This window comes from Lytechinus pictus, chromosome 4 (assembly GCF_037042905.1).
Source record: "Lytechinus pictus isolate F3 Inbred chromosome 4, Lp3.0, whole genome shotgun sequence".
NCBI classification, from domain to species: Eukaryota; Metazoa; Echinodermata; class Echinoidea; order Temnopleuroida; family Toxopneustidae; genus Lytechinus; species Lytechinus pictus.
In genome coordinates this window covers 24,943,224-24,961,765 of record NC_087248.1, presented here as the reverse complement: position 1 = coordinate 24,961,765, position 18,542 = coordinate 24,943,224, and the positions used below count along the sequence as shown (strand labels likewise).

General features: G+C 37.8%; 1 protein-coding gene across 1 annotated transcript; it reads left to right on the top strand.

Moving 5' to 3' along the window:
• The first annotated feature begins 14,528 nt into the window (after positions 1-14,528).
• LOC129259262 (uncharacterized) lies at positions 14,529-17,341 on the top strand. The gene is made up of 3 exons (XM_064097999.1): positions 14,529-14,549; positions 14,723-15,787; positions 17,123-17,341. The coding sequence occupies exons 1-3, from the start codon at positions 14,529-14,531 to the stop codon at positions 17,339-17,341; spliced, it is 1,305 nt and encodes a 434-aa protein (XP_063954069.1).
• Positions 17,342-18,542: the final 1,201 nt, after the last annotated feature.

Genomic DNA, 18,542 nt, shown 5'->3' with positions numbered 1-18,542 from the left:
GAAAAATCTACCAGAAAGTTATAAACAGGCAGATTCAAAAGAGAAATTAAAATCCGTGTTAAAACTTTTTTTTTTTGGGGGGGGGGGTTAAATAGCCTTTCCCGCCGCATTTGAAGCCCCTCTACGTTTTTCAGCCTACTGTGAACTGCGCAATTACTTTAATTTTTGGTGAAAATTAGATGGCCATCCATTCTCTCTTTTTTTAATCGAAATATAATCTATGTATTTCAGGATCATGATTATGAAAACCTTTTATAACAAAAATGATAAAGGAAAAACGCGTCTCAAGTTGTACATGGTTCATTGCTGCATAATATACCAATCATCTTCATTTGTTAATATTCAATCATCAACATTATCACTGATATTATTATTCGCATTATCATGTCCGTTAATATCACTTCAAAGTTATGATTATCACTATCATCATCACTGTTATCATCATCATCACCATCATCATTCATTCATTATATATTTCCAATCGTTCTCCAATATCAATTTTATATTTTATATAATTAAAAATATATGAAGGATAATGGTAATGACTATGGTGATGCTGGTAATCATGAATATTAGATCCGTTACGTGAGATAATTTATGCGATTTTACACGCTAATCGCTACTCGATGATGGTGAAAGAAATCTTTTAAATAGCACAAAAGAAGTCGGGACGGTAGTTACTACACGTACTTTAATACACTATATTATTACAAAAGATTCCCCATCGGACGGGCCAACGGTCTTTTGAAGTAGGTTCATCTAATCACGACAGCGGATATAGGGAATTAAAGTCTGTGAGCGTCTCCCATTGTTTTCTGTGGCGAACCCGCTGAGCATGCTATTGTCAATGATTCTCTACTATACGGGTGAGTGATCTTGCTTTTTCATGATCATAGGCCTGGGCAAAAAAATATGAACAGTTCTATGAGTATCAATGCCAAGCAATCCTGAAAGGTCAATAATGTTCAATTCTCTTGATGGAGAAGACTATAATTTATCATGGCCCTATTTGCTTTTGCTTTTAGGCCAGTAAGTGTACTAACTAATATAAATAATAATTACATTCCATTTATTTTAGAGTAATGATCTAATGTTGATGTTACCTATTCTACATTATCTCCCTGCAGCTTTTTGTTACCATTTTGTCATCTTTTAATTTATTTCCCACCGTGCTTTTGCATTACATAGGCCTAGTTTGGAATGATTTGTTCTTTCTCAAATGTTCTTCTTTCGTACATTTTCCCGCTTTCCTTCATTTTCCATTAAAAATGTTTTTTTCTTCGTTTTCTTTTCCCTTTCCCTTTCCTTTTCCTCCTTTCCTTTTCCCCTTTCCTTCCCCTTTCCCTTTCTTTCTACCTCCCTTTTTTCTTTTTCCCGTTTTCTTTTATTTTCCCGGTGAAATCCGCCAGGGGGGGGGCAACTTGCCCCCCCCCCTGCCCCCCCCCCCCCCCCCCGCCTGTTACGCCACTGGCTACGGCATGGTCTTCTGATTCGTGTGAAATTAAATCGACGGGTTGGCTCCCCCACAGTCATTCCAATCGGGCGGAACGGGTAATTATCATAGATCCAAGAACTCATGGGCAATGGCAGAGCTAGAGAAGCGATCTGCAGATGTAAGAGGGTTTCCTGTTTGCAATTCTCCCACTCGATTTTTGTCACTTGTATTTCTTATTAATCTTTTTACCTCCTCATTTCTTTATTTCCTTGCATTAATTCTTCTTCCTTTTATCTTTGAATCTTGAATCCATTTTTTCCGTCGCCGCAAATAGGAGCCCGCTTCAACCCCTATAATCATGTTGCTTTTGTTATCTTTCCTATCCTGATAATTACTGATGTGGTATAAGTGCTTTAGGTTCCTACATTAGCAATTCGATAACTATATTTCTTCGGTACACGATTTTCCCTTTCTCTTTCTCATGTTTTTCTTAAATCTTAGTAGTTATTTTTTTTTTCTTCTCTCAATTTCTTTTCACTAATTTTCCTTTTTTATTCACTTATTTTGCTCTGTATATCTTTTCATGAAATATTGCTAGAAGGGGTTCGCAATCAGATTAAAGTTGCGGCCAATTTAACTCCGAGCTTTTATGCTTCATTTTTCTTCATTCTCTTCTTGTTACCTGAATGAACAAAGAATAAAGAACCGTTTCAGCATGGCCACTCCATGTCTAATTCCCCTCTGTTCCCCTTTCACTCTTTCCCTTCCCCCCTTTATTTCTCCCCCATCGTCCACCAGCTCTCTCTACTTCTATCCCCTTATTTTCTGTCTCTATCCATTTCCATATTATTTTGCCCCCCCCTCTCCCGTTGATTCTCGATCCTAAAATTCTTCCCCTTTCAAATTTCCTTTTTTTTTCTCTTTCAACTGTTTTCCTCCCTATTTTTGTTCACCCTTCCTCTTCTTCCATCCCAATATTATTTTCCTATTTCTCTCTGTTTCCCCTTCATTTTCTTTCCCTATGACTTGTTAGTTTTCTTCTTCCTCTTTTCACCTTCCCTTTTGGTCCCGCTTCTTTAAAACAAGGAGATAAAGAAATTATCCCGGGGAAATGGTTGCCCGTCCAAAAATTGAACAAACTATTAAAAACAGTTTCTAATAAATCTTTGATATATCTATGCGTAATAAAGTCAAGCTGTTCCGGTCATATTTATTTTATCATTCTATTTCCTTCTGTCTTTTTTTTTTTTTTTTTGTGGGGGGGGGGGGGCTCCCGACATTTGTTTCAGATGCGAGTTATAATGAACATTACAAATTGACGTGAATTCTACGAATGGCTTAGGCCTACGAAACGAAAATGTGCGGAATCTTATTTTCCCACCTAAAACATCATGAATTGACTCTCTTCCAATTGCAAAAAAAAGAGAGGTTTTCATGGTTATTGCAGCAAATTCGAAAGATCCGTAACGATTTATGACACGTGTGTGATTTTTTTATTAAGCTACCGTGGCTTTATGAATGCACCCGAACTTCCATTACAGACATGATAGATGCGAACCACAGTTCAGAACAGTGACCCGAACTCTCCGATCCGACAGTCAATATGAAGGCACGCATTTGTTTTGGTCGTAGAGGGAGCTATTTAGAATAGATTCTTCGGTATTTCGACAGAAATTAAGACTTGCAGGAAAGACGAACAAAAGAACGGTGGCATCAATGGGCCTTTGATGGCGGCCGTTCCTTTGAAGAGAAGGGAACGTTGGGCAGGAAAGCCGAAGCGAAAACCCGGATGCAGGAAAGACGGTATTGAACGGTGCATGGATTTTTGACAAGCTCCCTTACCTAGCTCTATATTTTGGTACATTTATCTCGCTACCATTATAAAACATACCTTTGCATTTCTATATCTGCTTCTTGAGCATTATGTTATGCTTCTGCAGCAATAATTTTCTGTTCCAAATTCAAGTGTTCAAGTTTGAGTCCACGGGTTTTCTTCATCTGTGCCATCACTGCCTTGGCGACTTCAGCCTTAATTCTGCTACCCTCAGTCTCAAAGACATTGATCTTGTTCTCCTGTGTATAATGCCCTGCTGTCTCTGTCTGACCTAGCCTTGAAGACCTCTGTTTCCGCTTGTTGCAAATAGAATTTCCGGTAGCAGGAAAAAATATCACTTACTACAGAAACTGAGAGAGGCATTAGGGAGAAGTACTACTGGCAATGAACAAGAGGGCTTAAACGCAATAAACTTCAAAGATGAGAATGATGAAAAACTTGCCTGAATCCATGTTACGCCTGTATAATTAGACCGGGGGCTGGGAGAGTTTATTCAGCTGATCGGGTACAAAAGGTTTGATGGTCCTATCATGTTGGTGTGAAGGCGCAGTGATCATGGAAATGTGTTGCTGCCGGGCCATATCCTTTACGGAAGGCACAGAGGGCCCCAAATAAGGGCCCCAAAAATTGGTTTATTCAGCTGAAAAGGTACATGGCTAATTCTTTTATGCATTGGACCGAGTATACATTGGGATTACCGAAACTACCCATGCCAGCAAATTTATCCTTTACGGGTACCCAGACAGTAGGCCAAAGGGCCCCCGAAAATGGGTTTATTCAGCTGAAAAGGTACATGGCTAATTCTTTTTTAAATGGAATATGCTTGCATTGGGGCTCACAAAATACCAATGCCAGCAAATTTACCCTGTACGGGGCCCAGAGAGTAGGCCCTAATTGCCCAGATGTCCCACAACTGATTCATTCAGGTGAAGACATACATTAATAATTATTTTTGCAATTGACCGAGTATATATTGGAATTTCCAAAACTACCCATGCCAGCAAATTTATCCCGTACGGGGGCCCAGACAGTAGGCCCAAAGGGCTTAGATGTCTACAACTGATTCATTTAGGATGAGACATACATCGATATATTTTTTTGCAATAGAATCAGTATACATAGGGATTTTTAACAATATCAATGTCAGCAAATTTACCCTGTACGGGGGCCCGGACAGTAGCCCAATAATGCCCATTATTATGACCCACAACTAATTTACTCAGCTGAAAATGTACATGGATAATTCATTTTGCAACGGAGGCAGTATACAATGAGATTTTAAAATATCAATGCCAGGACCTTTCATACCAGGGATCCAGTTAAATCACAGTTGATTACACAACTATCAACAAAGCAACACAAGTTATATGTGATAAATGAAAATCTACTCTGTATGAAAAATTCACAATTCATGGAAATCTTTAAATTCACTGTCAAACAACAACAATTTATATTGTAATCCATTCTGCTGACTGTATGACTTGTAAAACATGTTTATACTGGATGTAACATTGATATTTGCCTAAAATGGAAAAGAGATAGATATGAAATATCTATCACGTTCTTTGAAAACATTTTAACAGAGCTTGGAAATTTAAAGCTGTACTTTGGGTAACAAAAGGAAATAGTGAATTATGAATGTTTTCTGAAAAAAATAAAATCTCTATTAGCCAACTGGGGAATACACCTCAATACTCCGGACTGAAGATATTTATATCAAAATAAATAGAGTACACTTTACAAAACAAAATACTGAAAATGTCATCAAAATCAGACAACAAATAACAAAGTTATTGAAATTTAAAGTTTAGCAATATTTTTAAAACAGTTACATGCACGTAACCATGAATATTCATTAGGTGTGCAGATGATGTCACATCCCCACTTTCCTTTAGTCTTATGTGATTACATGACATCATAATTGTTATTTTTTTCATATTTATGTTGCATAAAACTTTTGGCAAATATACAAAAACTCTGGCAAACAAAATTATGCCATTGAAAATTACACATTAAAAAACTCTGGCAAAAAAATTGCCAGAGTTTTTTTTTATGGCAACAGTTTAATGCAACGGGCCCAAGTTGCAGCAATAAATAATAAGTGCTCTTAATCAGTTGTCAATCATATTGTCGTTGGTAATTTTTTTTAATAAAAATTTCATATAATACAATACAAAATAACAAGTAGGGATGCGACATCATCACTTTGCTCATTAAATACTCATGAAAACATGCCTAGAACTGTTTTACTAGAATAATGCAAATGTTTAAAATTCAATAACTTTGTTATTTGTTATCCGATTTTGATCAAATTTTCAGCATTTTGCTGTGTGAATTTTACTTCATTTATTGAGATATAAATATCTTCAGCTTGGAGTATCCTTTCAAATCCACCTGCCTTAGTATAATCCGACATCAAAGCCTGTGGACAATTTTTAAGAGGGGGTGCTAGTTTAAATTTGACAAGCAAAAAAAGAAATAATAACAAATCAGCAACGCCAGTACCATGGCCATGTCCGATGTCGTCGTAACAGCAAAGCCATTTTTGTTATACAAGACTGACTTGTAAAGTTTAAAACGGTAAAGTGAAAAGTGTAATAAATACTATGCATCCATTAAGACGGATATTTTAGATCATGTAGGCCCGTAGCCAGGATCTTTTTAGGGGAGAGGGGGTCTGATTTATAAAAAATAGACTAATACAATTTATAATTAGTTCCGTATGACCAGATCCGTTACTCCAAAGGGAAGGATCCAACTTTTGTCAATAGGGGACGGAAAATATTTTCAACTTCATTCTCCCAGATCAGCCGCTAAAAGCCATTAAAAGACTGAAGTTTTTAAAGTAAATTGTAACATTATTATTCCAAACAAATGAATATTGCAACAGTGGCGGCGATCCTGGAAAGCCGAAAGCACAGACTGCAAAGTGCCCCCACACTCTTTAAAGCATTTAAAAAGTGCCTTTTTTTACGCAAGAAAAATGCCCCCTCACGAAGGAGTACTGTGCCCCTTTCACCTGAGGAGAACCTTTCTTAGGGTTACCAAGTGCCAGTTTTCCTATCAGTACCATTTTCTTACGAAATAAAAAGTACACCCCCACGAACGTGTTCTGTGTCCCCTTGCCTTCTTGTAAATGCCCTTTCTCGAAACAGAACCTCTTTTTACCCAAGAAAAGTGCCCCTCACAAACATGTTCTATGCCCCTTGAAAAGGACCCATTTTATGTGTTTAGCTGGTGTCCCTTTGCCTTCTTATAGATGCCCTTTTTCGAATCAGTGCTCCCTCTTATCTAAAAAAGTCCGTTTTATTTGTAAACGAATGCCCCTTTAAAACAAGAAAAAAAGATTCTCAATTTTATATGATACTATGCTTGCAAATATATTAATAAGTGCCTTAAGTTTCATGAGTCATGTGAGTGGGACAAATAAGCAGTGGCGCACAGATGGGGGGCTTTTTCCCACCCTGCCCCCAATATTTCACGACTAAGAAAAAAGAAAGAGAGAAAAGGGAGAAATGTGACAATATTCTCTGGATATTATGTCAAAATCTATCACAAAAAAGGATTTCGTTTATAAAAATGTCAAATTTTTGCTTGCTCGCTTCGCTCGCTCACAACCTCCTATAAATATTTTCATGTATGTGATGCGACATATCTAGCCCCCTCAAAAATGTTGGCTTATTGCGCCACTGTAGATCAGTCATTTTTTCTGTTTTGTTTTAAGTGCCCTTTTTCCTTATGCCCCTACTTTCAAATTCACTCCGCCGCCCTTGTATTGCAAGCTCAAATATTTGGAAATTCCATCTATGAAAATCATGATCAAGATCCGCATCTAACTGAACAATTAACGCGAGCGAGAAGCACAAGCTCAAAGTGAATCTATTGATCCGAAACTAGAGACTTGTTTAGGACAGTTTTATCTTACAGTGGCCGACGAGGACAATCTCACCAGCCGAAAAATGATAATGCGAAGCGCAAAAAGATAATCTGTTAATTAGACCTAAAATCTTGACATTTTAAGCACTTTTGTAGGCCTAATGATGATCAGGATATCTAACCTAACAATCGATGTGAGTGCAAAGTACAGGGTAAAAATTCTTGACCTCCCGAACAAAAAACAACAGTTTTGCACATTTAAAAAAAAAAAAAAAGGTGTTTTCAGTCTCAATCTTCCTCCAAATCTCCGCTTATTCTGTTATGATCTGAGTCTATTGCAAGATGAATTATTCATGCATGTCTTCAGTTAAGTAAACCAATTTCTGGGGCCCTTTGGGCCAACTGTCTAGACCCCAGACAAATTAGCTGGCAGTTGCTTTTTGTGAAAATCCTTCTGTATACTGAATGTATGTCTTCACCTGAATAAACCATCTATTTGGACATTTTGGCCCTTGTGCCTACAGTCTGGGCTCCCGTGTATGATAAAGTTGCTGGTATTGATATTTTTGTGAACCCCAAAGTATGCAGATTCCATTTCAGAAAAATTGTCAATATATGTCTTCTGCTGAATAAACCCAATTATCGGTAGCACTTTGGGCCTACTGTCTGGGCCCTACACAGGATAAAGTTTCTGGTATTGATATTTTTAAATCCCATTGCATACTGCCTCCATTGCAAAAGGAATTATCCATGTACATTTTAAGCTTGAATTAGTTATGGGACATATGGGCCCTTTTTAGTTGAATAAACACATTTTCGGGGGCCCTTACTGTCTGGGCCCCCGTACGGGATAAATTTGCTGGCATGGGTAGTTTTGGAAATCCCAATGTATACTAGGTCCTATGCATAAAAGAATTAGCCATGTACCTTTTCAGCTGAATAAACCAATTTTTGGGGCCCTTATTTGGGGCCCTCTGTGCCTTCTGGAAAGAATATGGCCCGGCAGCAACACATTTCCTTGATCACTGCCTTCATGCCAACATGATGGGACCATTAAACCTTTTGTACCCGATCAGCTGAATAAACTCTCCCAGCCCCTGGTCTAAATGTTCCCAGATGACTATCGGTTGATATATCAGACTATTTGCATGCATGCCCTGATATAGAACAAATGGATTACCTTCACCCACCCCTCCAACAAAACCAGACCTAGATAGGCAACTTGACCTCCTTTCCTAATTACTGCCCCAATAATGGACACAAGAACACATACGACGATTTGTAGACGGACAATAGCAGATCCCGACGTCATATGATAAAGTATGCGACGATAAACCCAGAAAATTAGGTTTTAAAGCTAAATGAACGTAGTTGCACTAAAACACTGATTTCGTGAGAAAGTCTGTAAAACCAAGATAAAGTATTGATATATCATTGTGGATCTAGATCTGGTACAGTTACATTAACTGAACTTTGTGAAATCATAATGTCTAGCTAAAAAACGATCACATTGAAGATCGCCAACACAGATAGGCACACGTAGGACAGTGTATTATTATTGCTGGAATAAAGACCCGACGGAAGTGACCGAATCCGCGCTTATTCTGCTTATTTCTCATTAACTACACAATTGCTTCCAGAATCCTTTGGCAATTATTTTGTTATTCTTACAAACAGACACTTTGGTGATTATTATATCAAATTCTGTAAAAAGGTCATTGTGAGATCGTTCCCACAACTGGAATATATCTTTAACTGTTTAATGGAACATTCGATTGTACAAAGACACTGATACATTTATCAGACAGATACTTGCTGAACAAAAAAAAAATCCTATGACAGCTACCCCACCGCCATTTTTCGGTCAATTTTATTTGATGTTAATATAGGGATCGCTTCATGTTTTGCTAAATGTGTGATATTTTAGTAAGAGCAAATGCGGAGGAGGTTCACGGTAGTCCATAAGTGAAGTCTTGAAGGAATTAAATAATAAAAGTTGATAGAGCTGGAGGTGAAATTGGAATGCCGAGAAAGTGGAGGTTTGAAAGTAGAGTATTCTTTTCGAAATTAGTTTAGTCCTTAAGAGGACTGTAAACCAGAAGGCAGTGGCGTACCGTGGGTCACTGCATGCAACATTGGGTATGTTGGGGGGGGGGCACTAGCAATTAATTTGAGTCGCTTAGTGGGCACACGAAGCGCGGTCGATTGAGAGGTAAACTGACCTAATAGATACATTTTAAGGACTGCAATTAAGCATCTAAAAATCTCACTAAAAATAATGTAGGCGCGAGCTGAAAATTTTGATATTCTTTGATGTTCCTAAAAAAATGATATTTTAGGAATTTTTTGTAATCATGACACAAACTTGTCTTACTTAAAAAAAGCGAGTGCGAAGCGCGAGCTGAATTTTTTAAATATATATTGACCCCAAACATGGACATTTTAAGGACTATTTTTAGGAATTCATGATCAGAGCATACATATTTCACCATAGTTATCTATTGAGAGCGCCAAGCGCTTGCTGATTCTGTTAGAATTACACATAAACGCATGAAACACTTTTTGTAGTCATTGTAATCATGAACAGGATACGCATGTCGCTAATCAAATATTGCCGCGAGCGCGAAGCGCGAGCTGATTTTCTTTTTTTTTAAATTCAGACCTGAAGGGGGCAATCTAAGGCTCGTTTATAGGAATTCAATAAGACCCTACGTACCTATTTCACCAACCAAATGATACGAGCGCGAACCTCGAGCTGAAAATTGTTGCTTTTAGAACAGAAAAAGGGACATTTTAATGACTGTTTTAGGAATTCATAAAGAGCAAATACATCTTACCAAATCACTAATGCGAACATATTGGTTTGGTTTTATTTACCGTATAAAAATCACAACAAAACACATTGCACAAGATACGATATTAAATATAAATATATAAACATGCACATAATAATATACGGATGGATCACTCTATTCGGAGCCATTGATATAATGGCTCTGTTCTTTCTAGAGGTCCAGTAAATACGGACTGAAAATGTTTTATACAAAACCTGAAAAAAATGGGCAATCATTTTAAGTAGTCATGATGAAGAATCATATGCCACTATACCACATTTATATCTCCACGTGCGAGGAAATATATTTGATGTAAATTGACTTGAAAACTGAATTATATAACAGGATTATATTTCTCATTAAACAGACAATGCGAGCACCAGAAATGATGAACACATAGGCCCTAAGCAAATTATGTTTCATGACGTTCTGAAAAATTGTTTCTTATGTAAAATAGTAATAATTTATTCTCCCAATAGGTTTCTCTTTCTCCTTTATCCTGTTCTTTTTTTAGGGGGGGCAGCCGATTGGGGGAGGGGCACGTGTTCCCCCCCCCCCTCCCGTAGTTACGCCATAGCCAGAGGTGTGGAAAGCTGAGTAGTAGGCAGGGTTTAGTAGGTGAGACTGAAGGCTGGCTTGAGTCGGTAGCAGTGGTAGCATGAGCAGGAGTGTAGTCGCGACGTTTCGGGCAGGTTGACTGCCCGGCACTTATGCCCTTGAACAAGGCATTTTATCTGAATTGCTGCTTATATCAAAAAGATTAAAATGCTTAATCCATTATGAATGCCACTCTGTGGACTTGTTAAGAAATACTCATTCTTTCAAACGGTTTAGACAGCGGTTGTTCTTGATATTCTGGGATTTTTAGATAGGTTGCCTGACAAATATAATATAGGAATTAGAAAATTAATGTTTCATACTCTCTCTCTATCTCTCCCTTATTTTTGTAGTCGCTCAGGCCTATTCGCTTTATTTGACTATTTTGTCGAGTATCTTTCTCAAGCTCGTTTTCTGGGTGCGTCTACATTTTTTGTAAATGGTTTTGTTAATTAGTACTGGGGGGAAAAGGTTTAGGGACTTGCCTTTTATACAAAACTTGCTTTGCTTGGCAAGTCGTTCAGTTCCCCATTCTTTTTATTAATAAAATAATTGCAACTCATTTAAATTTCTTTTTTATTTATCTTCAATTTTGTTTTGAAATATCATTAAACTGTCTGTATCATTTTAAATATTTACTGTTACTGTGATGATATTGTAATAATTATGTTGAACCGAAATAAATAAACCTATATCTAAAAAAAATTAACGGCTTCCCTCTATTCAAAGCAAGGAAATGTATTCCACGAACTTCAAAGCAAAGAAATGCCAGGAAATTAACATATATTTAATCACTAAATTCATCAATCACCAATTCCGACGCAGGAGAGTATGGGGGTGACACATTAAGAAGAACGAAATGTTCATTACATCAGCTCACATATGCAGCTTGAATAACGAAATCAATGCATATTCCTTATGTTTCTATGATCTATTTTTCTTTTCCATTCCCCCTTCCAGTTAAAAAAGATTTATATTGCGAAAGGAAAATATCATCTCATTTACCAATTTTAGCTAAATCACCGATATGAACATGGAAATTAGATATTAGAAAAACTTATCGACCCATTGTATAAAGGTGCAAAATGAAAAAATAAAAATTGTGAAAGCGTATGCGTAAAATTTAACACGTAGTTTCCTTCCACGTCATAGCACTTTTTAATCAGACTGATGTTTCGAGGAATTTGAGTGCTGGAACTAGCATTACTAAATTGAAAAACCTTAGTGTTATTTTGTATTTCAATTATTGTTTATCACATGCTAGAGAAATGAAATTGAACACCAAAATGTGCTTCTTAATTGTTGATCAGCATTGCCAATCGATTTCGCGTGAAATCGAAGTAAAAATATTTATATTCCGATGATAAATCTACGAATATGACCGGGAAAACCTGAATAAACGAAAAAAAAATAATATTAATTTGCAGGAAGTGTTAAAAAAAATCAAATTTGTGGTGCCGGACAAAGTAAAATGCGACGGACCAGAGATTTTTTTATCCTCGAAAGAAACTCGAAGTGGCTTTGCAAATGCATTTGTCTTAAATGAGACTCCTATATATAAGGAATATTTTGCAGGTATTGAAATTGATTAAAAAAAAGTGTTCTGATTTCAAATAACTAATTAGAAGCAATCAGTCACCCCTTTTCCATGTCCTTTTTGTGTAACGCGACTGGCACATAGTTGGGACATCATGGCATCCACCATATAAATCATACAACATTTATACATGTTTTGTTTTAAAGCCTTGTTTTGTCAAAATAAATGCAGAGTATGAACTTGACATAAAGACCCATCCGTGTTAAATTGACGGCACCAGGTATTTCCAAAGACGTGTTAAAGTGTAATGCAATCACCTGAATGCGACTGACCATGGGCATGGTGGAGTCGCCCATATTGTTCCATCGCCTGCTGTATTTTTGATTTTTCGTTGGTTAATATATATCTAGTCAACTATACTCTGAATTTGCATAAATGCTTATGATTTGAACTGCAAACAACTTTCCCGAGACCTTCTTTATTTTAGCTTCCCAACTGATTAAAATGAATGTTCGATGCTACGCGACACTATAGGCCCAATTAAAAAAAAATAACGTTCTACCTTTGCGAGTTAAATTGATGTACGCTTAATATTTTTTTCTGTTTGTCTTTCTTTCTTTTCCTGCTTTGTCAGGAAGAGGAAAACTTGTTGCAGTTAAGTGCAAAAGGCAGTATTATTTCAGGAAAATGGAATACTGGTTGCCAAAGAAAATGTTACCAGAATTCTATGGAGTAATATCCCCAAGACCTGCAGAGCATACTTGAAGTTGTAATGGAAGCACTGGTAGTTCATTATTGAATGTATTATCATTCGGTCATTGCATCTTGTTCAATCCCGAATTCATGTAATTATTTTGCAAAGCATGCATATTAACTTTCATTAGTCTAAATGAAAGCAGGAAACGGATTGTCAATAGGTGCAACATTTATTTAAGAAGCAAGCTTGGTATTAAAGTAAATGCTATGTGGGTTGCTTTTCATAATTCTATGAATTTATGGACGAAAACTAAATAAAAATAGGTCTAGGCCTACATTTTTTTTCCTTATAAAAGTAAAGAAAAACTGGTTCTATAAAACGTGTTTTGTTTTTTCTTGTTTTAAGGATATCAAGCATGTTTGTTGTTTTTGAAAATTGAAAATATTCACCCCACTCTCACTCTCTATTTCAAATTTTATGATAATATTAAGAAGAAAATAATATTTAAATTTACCTGTCTGTTGTGACGATGACTTGCGACATGAATCACTTTCACTCTCTGATAACTCAAACATCCAACCCCTTACATGAAAGTAAGTAATAGAATTTCAGGCGAAATATATGGTCTTAACTGTATAGAGCCTCAAGAGTTCCAAGATGTCATATGATCAAACGTACAGAGAGGGACAAGAGTGAGCAAGAGGTGAGATTGTACCCACTTTAGTCCTAAACTTATCGGCGAAGAATTCAAGGCAAAACCTTCAACGGAAGGGCAAAAGAGGAAAGTATAGTCGGTCTTCACGTACGCATTGAGACCATCAATCTGGATAGAGCTCGTTGTATTATGCCGCACTCCTGACATTGAATCTACATGCCAAGCTTCCCACGACACCATTAAAGGGGTCGTTCACCCTATCAAAAAGTTTATTGTAAAGAAATCGGGAAAAAAAATATTACCAAAGGTTCGAGTAAAATCCATCAAATAATTAAAAAAGTGTCATATTGAATTTCAATTATTCGATTTGTGACATATTTGTCATAAGCGAGCAGCTTTCCTACATATAAATGGAAAACAAAAATCAATGAAATGTCTTTTTCTCAGAAAATTTAACATTTATTTGCATCTTTTATTATACAAATATTCAAAGTTGATGAGTGTGATCGTTCAGAATATTACATGAGTGTGCAAGTTGAAAGAGTCTATTTAACGACGCGAAGCGGAGTTGAATAGACTGTTCCAACTTGTAACGAATGTAAATATTCGGAACGTCGCACGAATACAACATTGAATATTTGTTTATACAACACCGATAGCTTACAGTTTAGACCACTATGGATCTAGATCTAGTCTATATTAGGTCTAGATCTAAGTTAGGACTAGATCTAGATCTATCGGTCTAGTCTACTTGTATGGCTAACGTGCGTTAGGTCTTATTTTGCTTACAACGTTGTCTTTTAAGCGTCAGTAGATTTACTCCAGTAAAAGTAGAATCAAGTACATCGGTAGACCTACTTCCAACATACATCCATAAAGTCACAGGTCCATGAAGTCCAATTTGTGAACGAATTACATAAAATCAAGAAGGAAATCCATTTCGAACTCAGAACACAAAATTTTCCAATACCAAGTCAAACTCTCGAATTTCGTTCCATAGATATCAAATTCCAGTTAGTAGAATCTTCTAGAATAGTCTAGAGTAGGGCTCTTCCTCCTGAAAATGAAAGTTGATATTGGAAAAGTAAAAACGAGATAAAACCAACACTGCACTATTCAAAGCGCGTCGTCTAGGTACGCAGGCGTAACCTGGGAATTGTTAGCTTGGCAACGTACGTACGCGCATTGTGTTCAGCTTAGCAACGTGCCACATACATCGGTCGGAGATACGAAAAAGGTGATTACGTATATCAATAGTCTTCCGTTGACACCCCGAAAGCCAGACGCATCCTGCACCAAGCCAGCTTAGACCTTACTCGTGAACGCATCGCACGCACCCGACACCAACTCCGCGATCTCAACTCAAGCATCGCTTCTACTCAAACCCAACTTAGCCGACGACTCAAGCCAGAAGACCTAGACAAAGTTCAGGCATTCAACAACTACACATCTCGCAAAGCCTTCCAGTCCACCAAACTGAAGCAAATCAACAAGTTCGACCGACTCCACTCCCGCAAGCCTACACAAGCCAACCAACAACCTTCTACCGAAGCAACCAAGGACACCGTAATCAACCTTAGCCGACACCAACTTACCCAAGCCGAACACAAAGTACTCTCCCTCGGACTCAACTTCGCCGTAGCTCCTAAGAAGATCCCTTTCTCCGACATAGTACAGCAAGTCGAACCCAAGCTCCGGTTTCTCTCCAAAGCGGCCGCCAACGAAATTAGATTCAAAGTGACCAATGCCCTCTCCGACGCCAAGCCACCTAAACCAAACCTCTCGAAAGAAGAACACTCTGCCATCCAGGACCTCCGACGTAACCAAGCCATCCACATCCTTCAGGCTGACAAGGGCAACGCCACCGTTGTTATGGACCAAGACGTATACGATGACAAGATCGAAGACATTCTCCAGGACAAGGACACCTACTCCAAACTCAACAGGGACCCAACTCCGACTAACGAAAGGAAAATCAATCAACAACTGCTGACCCTACACCGATCCGACGCACTACCCAAGGCACTCTACTTCCAACTCAGATCTTCTTCAGCCAAGTCACCAATCCCATTCGGACAACCCAAGATACACAAGCCCAACACTCCTCTCCGTCCTATCATCTCCACCCGCGGATCACCCTGCTACAACACAGCACGCCATCTGGCCAACATCCTTCAGCCACTCGTAGGCCAAACCCAGCACCATGTTACCAACTCCAAGCACTTCATTGACGTCGTCTCCAAGACCAAGATCCGGCCCTCCAACACACTCGTCAGCTTTGATGTCGTCTCCCTCTTCACCAGCGTACCTGTAGACAGTGGCGTAACTACGGGGGGGGGGGGGGCATGGGGGGGGGGCACGTGCCCCCCCCCCTCCAATCGGCTGGCAAAAAAAAAAAAAAAAACCGGGGAAAAGGAGAAAATGAGAAAAAGAGGGAAAAGGGAAAAGAAACGTAGAGGGTAAAGAAGACAATATTGTTCATTATAATGCTATATTATATTATGTATTACAAAAGAAGCATTTTTTCATAACTTTACGAAACATTATATGCTTCATTGTGTCTTCATAGTTCCTATTGCCCTATTTTAAGGTCTTAATATAAAACATTTCTTGTCCGTTCGCATTAGCGGATTGGTGATATTTCTGCTCTTCATGAACTCCTAAAATCAGTCCTTAAAATGTAGGGTCTTAGTGAATTCCTACAAACAAGCCTTAGAATGCCCCTCTTCAGGTATGAATTTCCTAAATTTTCGGCTCGCGCTTCGCGCTCGCAGTATTTGATTAGTGAGATGCGTATGAAAATCATGATTACAATGACTTCAAAAAGTGCTTCATGTGTTTAGATGTAATTGTAACACAAAATCAGCAAGTGCTTGGCACTCGCATTAGATGACTATGGTGAGATATGTATACTCTTAATGGATTCTTAAAAAAACATAGTCCTTAAAATATCCATGTTTGGGGTCAATATATCCAAAAATTTCAGCTCGCGCTTCGCGCTCGCAGCATTTGGTTAGCTGAGAAATACGTACGGTCTTAGGGAATTCCTACAAACAAGCCTTAGAATGCCCCTCTTCAGGTCTGAATTTCCTAAATTTTCGGCTCGCGCTTCGCGCTTGCAGTATTTGATTAGTAAGATGCGTGTGATAATCATGATTAATGACTACAAAAGGTGCTTCATGACTGTGTTTAGATGTAATTCTAACAAAATCAGCAAAGGATGGCACTAGCATTAGATGACTATGGTGAGATAATTATACTCTTAATGGATTCTAAAATATAGTCCTTAAAATTTCCCTGTTTAGGGTCAATATATACAAAAATTTAAGCTCGCGCTACGCGCTCTCATTGTATGTTTAGCGAGACAGTTACGTATCATGATTACAAAAAATTGCTTATAATGTCCCTTTTTAGCTCTGAATATCAAAAAAAAATCAGCTCGCGCTTCGCGTTCGCATTATTTAATCAGTGAGATACATATCCGTTTAATGGCACTGCATGTCCATAAAATATCTCTATTAGGTCAGTATACTTGACAAGTGAGCGCGCTTCGCGCGCTCCCTAAGTGACTCGAAAGTTTTGCTGGTGCCCCCCCCCCCCAATGCCGTGACCCACGGTACGCCACTGCCTGTAGACCAAACATGTGACATCATCAAGCAACGCCTGATCACCGACCCAGATCTTGCATCCAGAACCAATCTCACACCAGACCAGATCCATGACCTCCTCCTCACCTGTCTCAACTCCAACTCCTTCAAATGGCGCAACAACTACTACACACAACTACAAGGAGCAGCCATGGGTTCACCTCTCTCACCAATCGTCGCTAACATCTTCATGGAACATTTCGAGCACCAAGCACTCAAGACTCCTTGAATGTCAATGGCTGAGATACATTATGGGTCGCCTACACAGAGCAAGTAAACATAAGACTCCTAACTCAACATTTTAAATTAAACATGTACTGCATGTGCTTGTTTGTCTTTGAGATCCATTTTTAAGCATAACCAATCTTATAAGCAGAAAATAAGTTCCCAATTTTGTATTCTCTTGAAGCATTTTGTTAAAATTAAAAATATTGACCCTTGTTTTAAGAAAATAAGCATTGGCTACATATATGTCCCTTTCTCCTATTTTCCATGTTTTAAATTTGCGTTCATGGTGAGCATATAATTATTATTTTCTTTAATCATTCTCTTATTTATGTTCAATAAGAAAAGAAAAATGCTGCATATTCCTTGCCGTATTAAAGCAATTATTAAAAAATGAATATCTTTCGTTTCTGAAAAAAAATACTTATTTTTCATGCTTGAAATATATTGACACCCCCCCCCCCACCCAGATTGACCATATTTACAATCTGTCTTATTGTCAGCTCTCACGACAGACATCTAAGTCCAGGTTAGATTTTCTCCCCTGGGTCTTAATCGGCTCCAACATTTGTCTGCTTCAGATCTCAGGACTTGAGATCTATGATGGATTACTCTAGACCGGCAATAATGATCTCTCTTGTATTTTAATGATCCACACAATTAATAATGAATATGGTTTTGCGCTGTGAAATGTTGATGTTAGCAAAATCCGAAATGATAATAGACGTAAACATTTCAGATTCAGATTTTTATTGTCCAAATTCAATCGAGTATAAATGGAAATTCAATTTGCTCGCACAAAATAATTTACCACAATACCACAAGATACACACAAAAGATTACATGATACAAACATTATACAAATCAACAAGCAAAAATAAAAGAAATTAAGATACATGTCAAGGCAGGAAGGGGGGTAACAGGATTTCAAGTATGGCTATTAAATGCACGGATTGAAACTGGAACGAAAGCCTGAGGTTCTGCCGGGAAGGGATCTCAAACGTTTGCCTGACCTCATCAAAGTATATTTATGAAGGGCATGATACTCATTGGTCAGGATCTCTTTGGCTTTTTCAAGGATTCTACTTTCATTCATTTCTCACCCTAATGTTAAAAAGGCTATGCTTAAACGGTTTGGATAATTTTTTAAATGTTTATTTTCCGGGGGCAGATTTGCCGAATTTTCTTAAAGGTCAGAATAAATT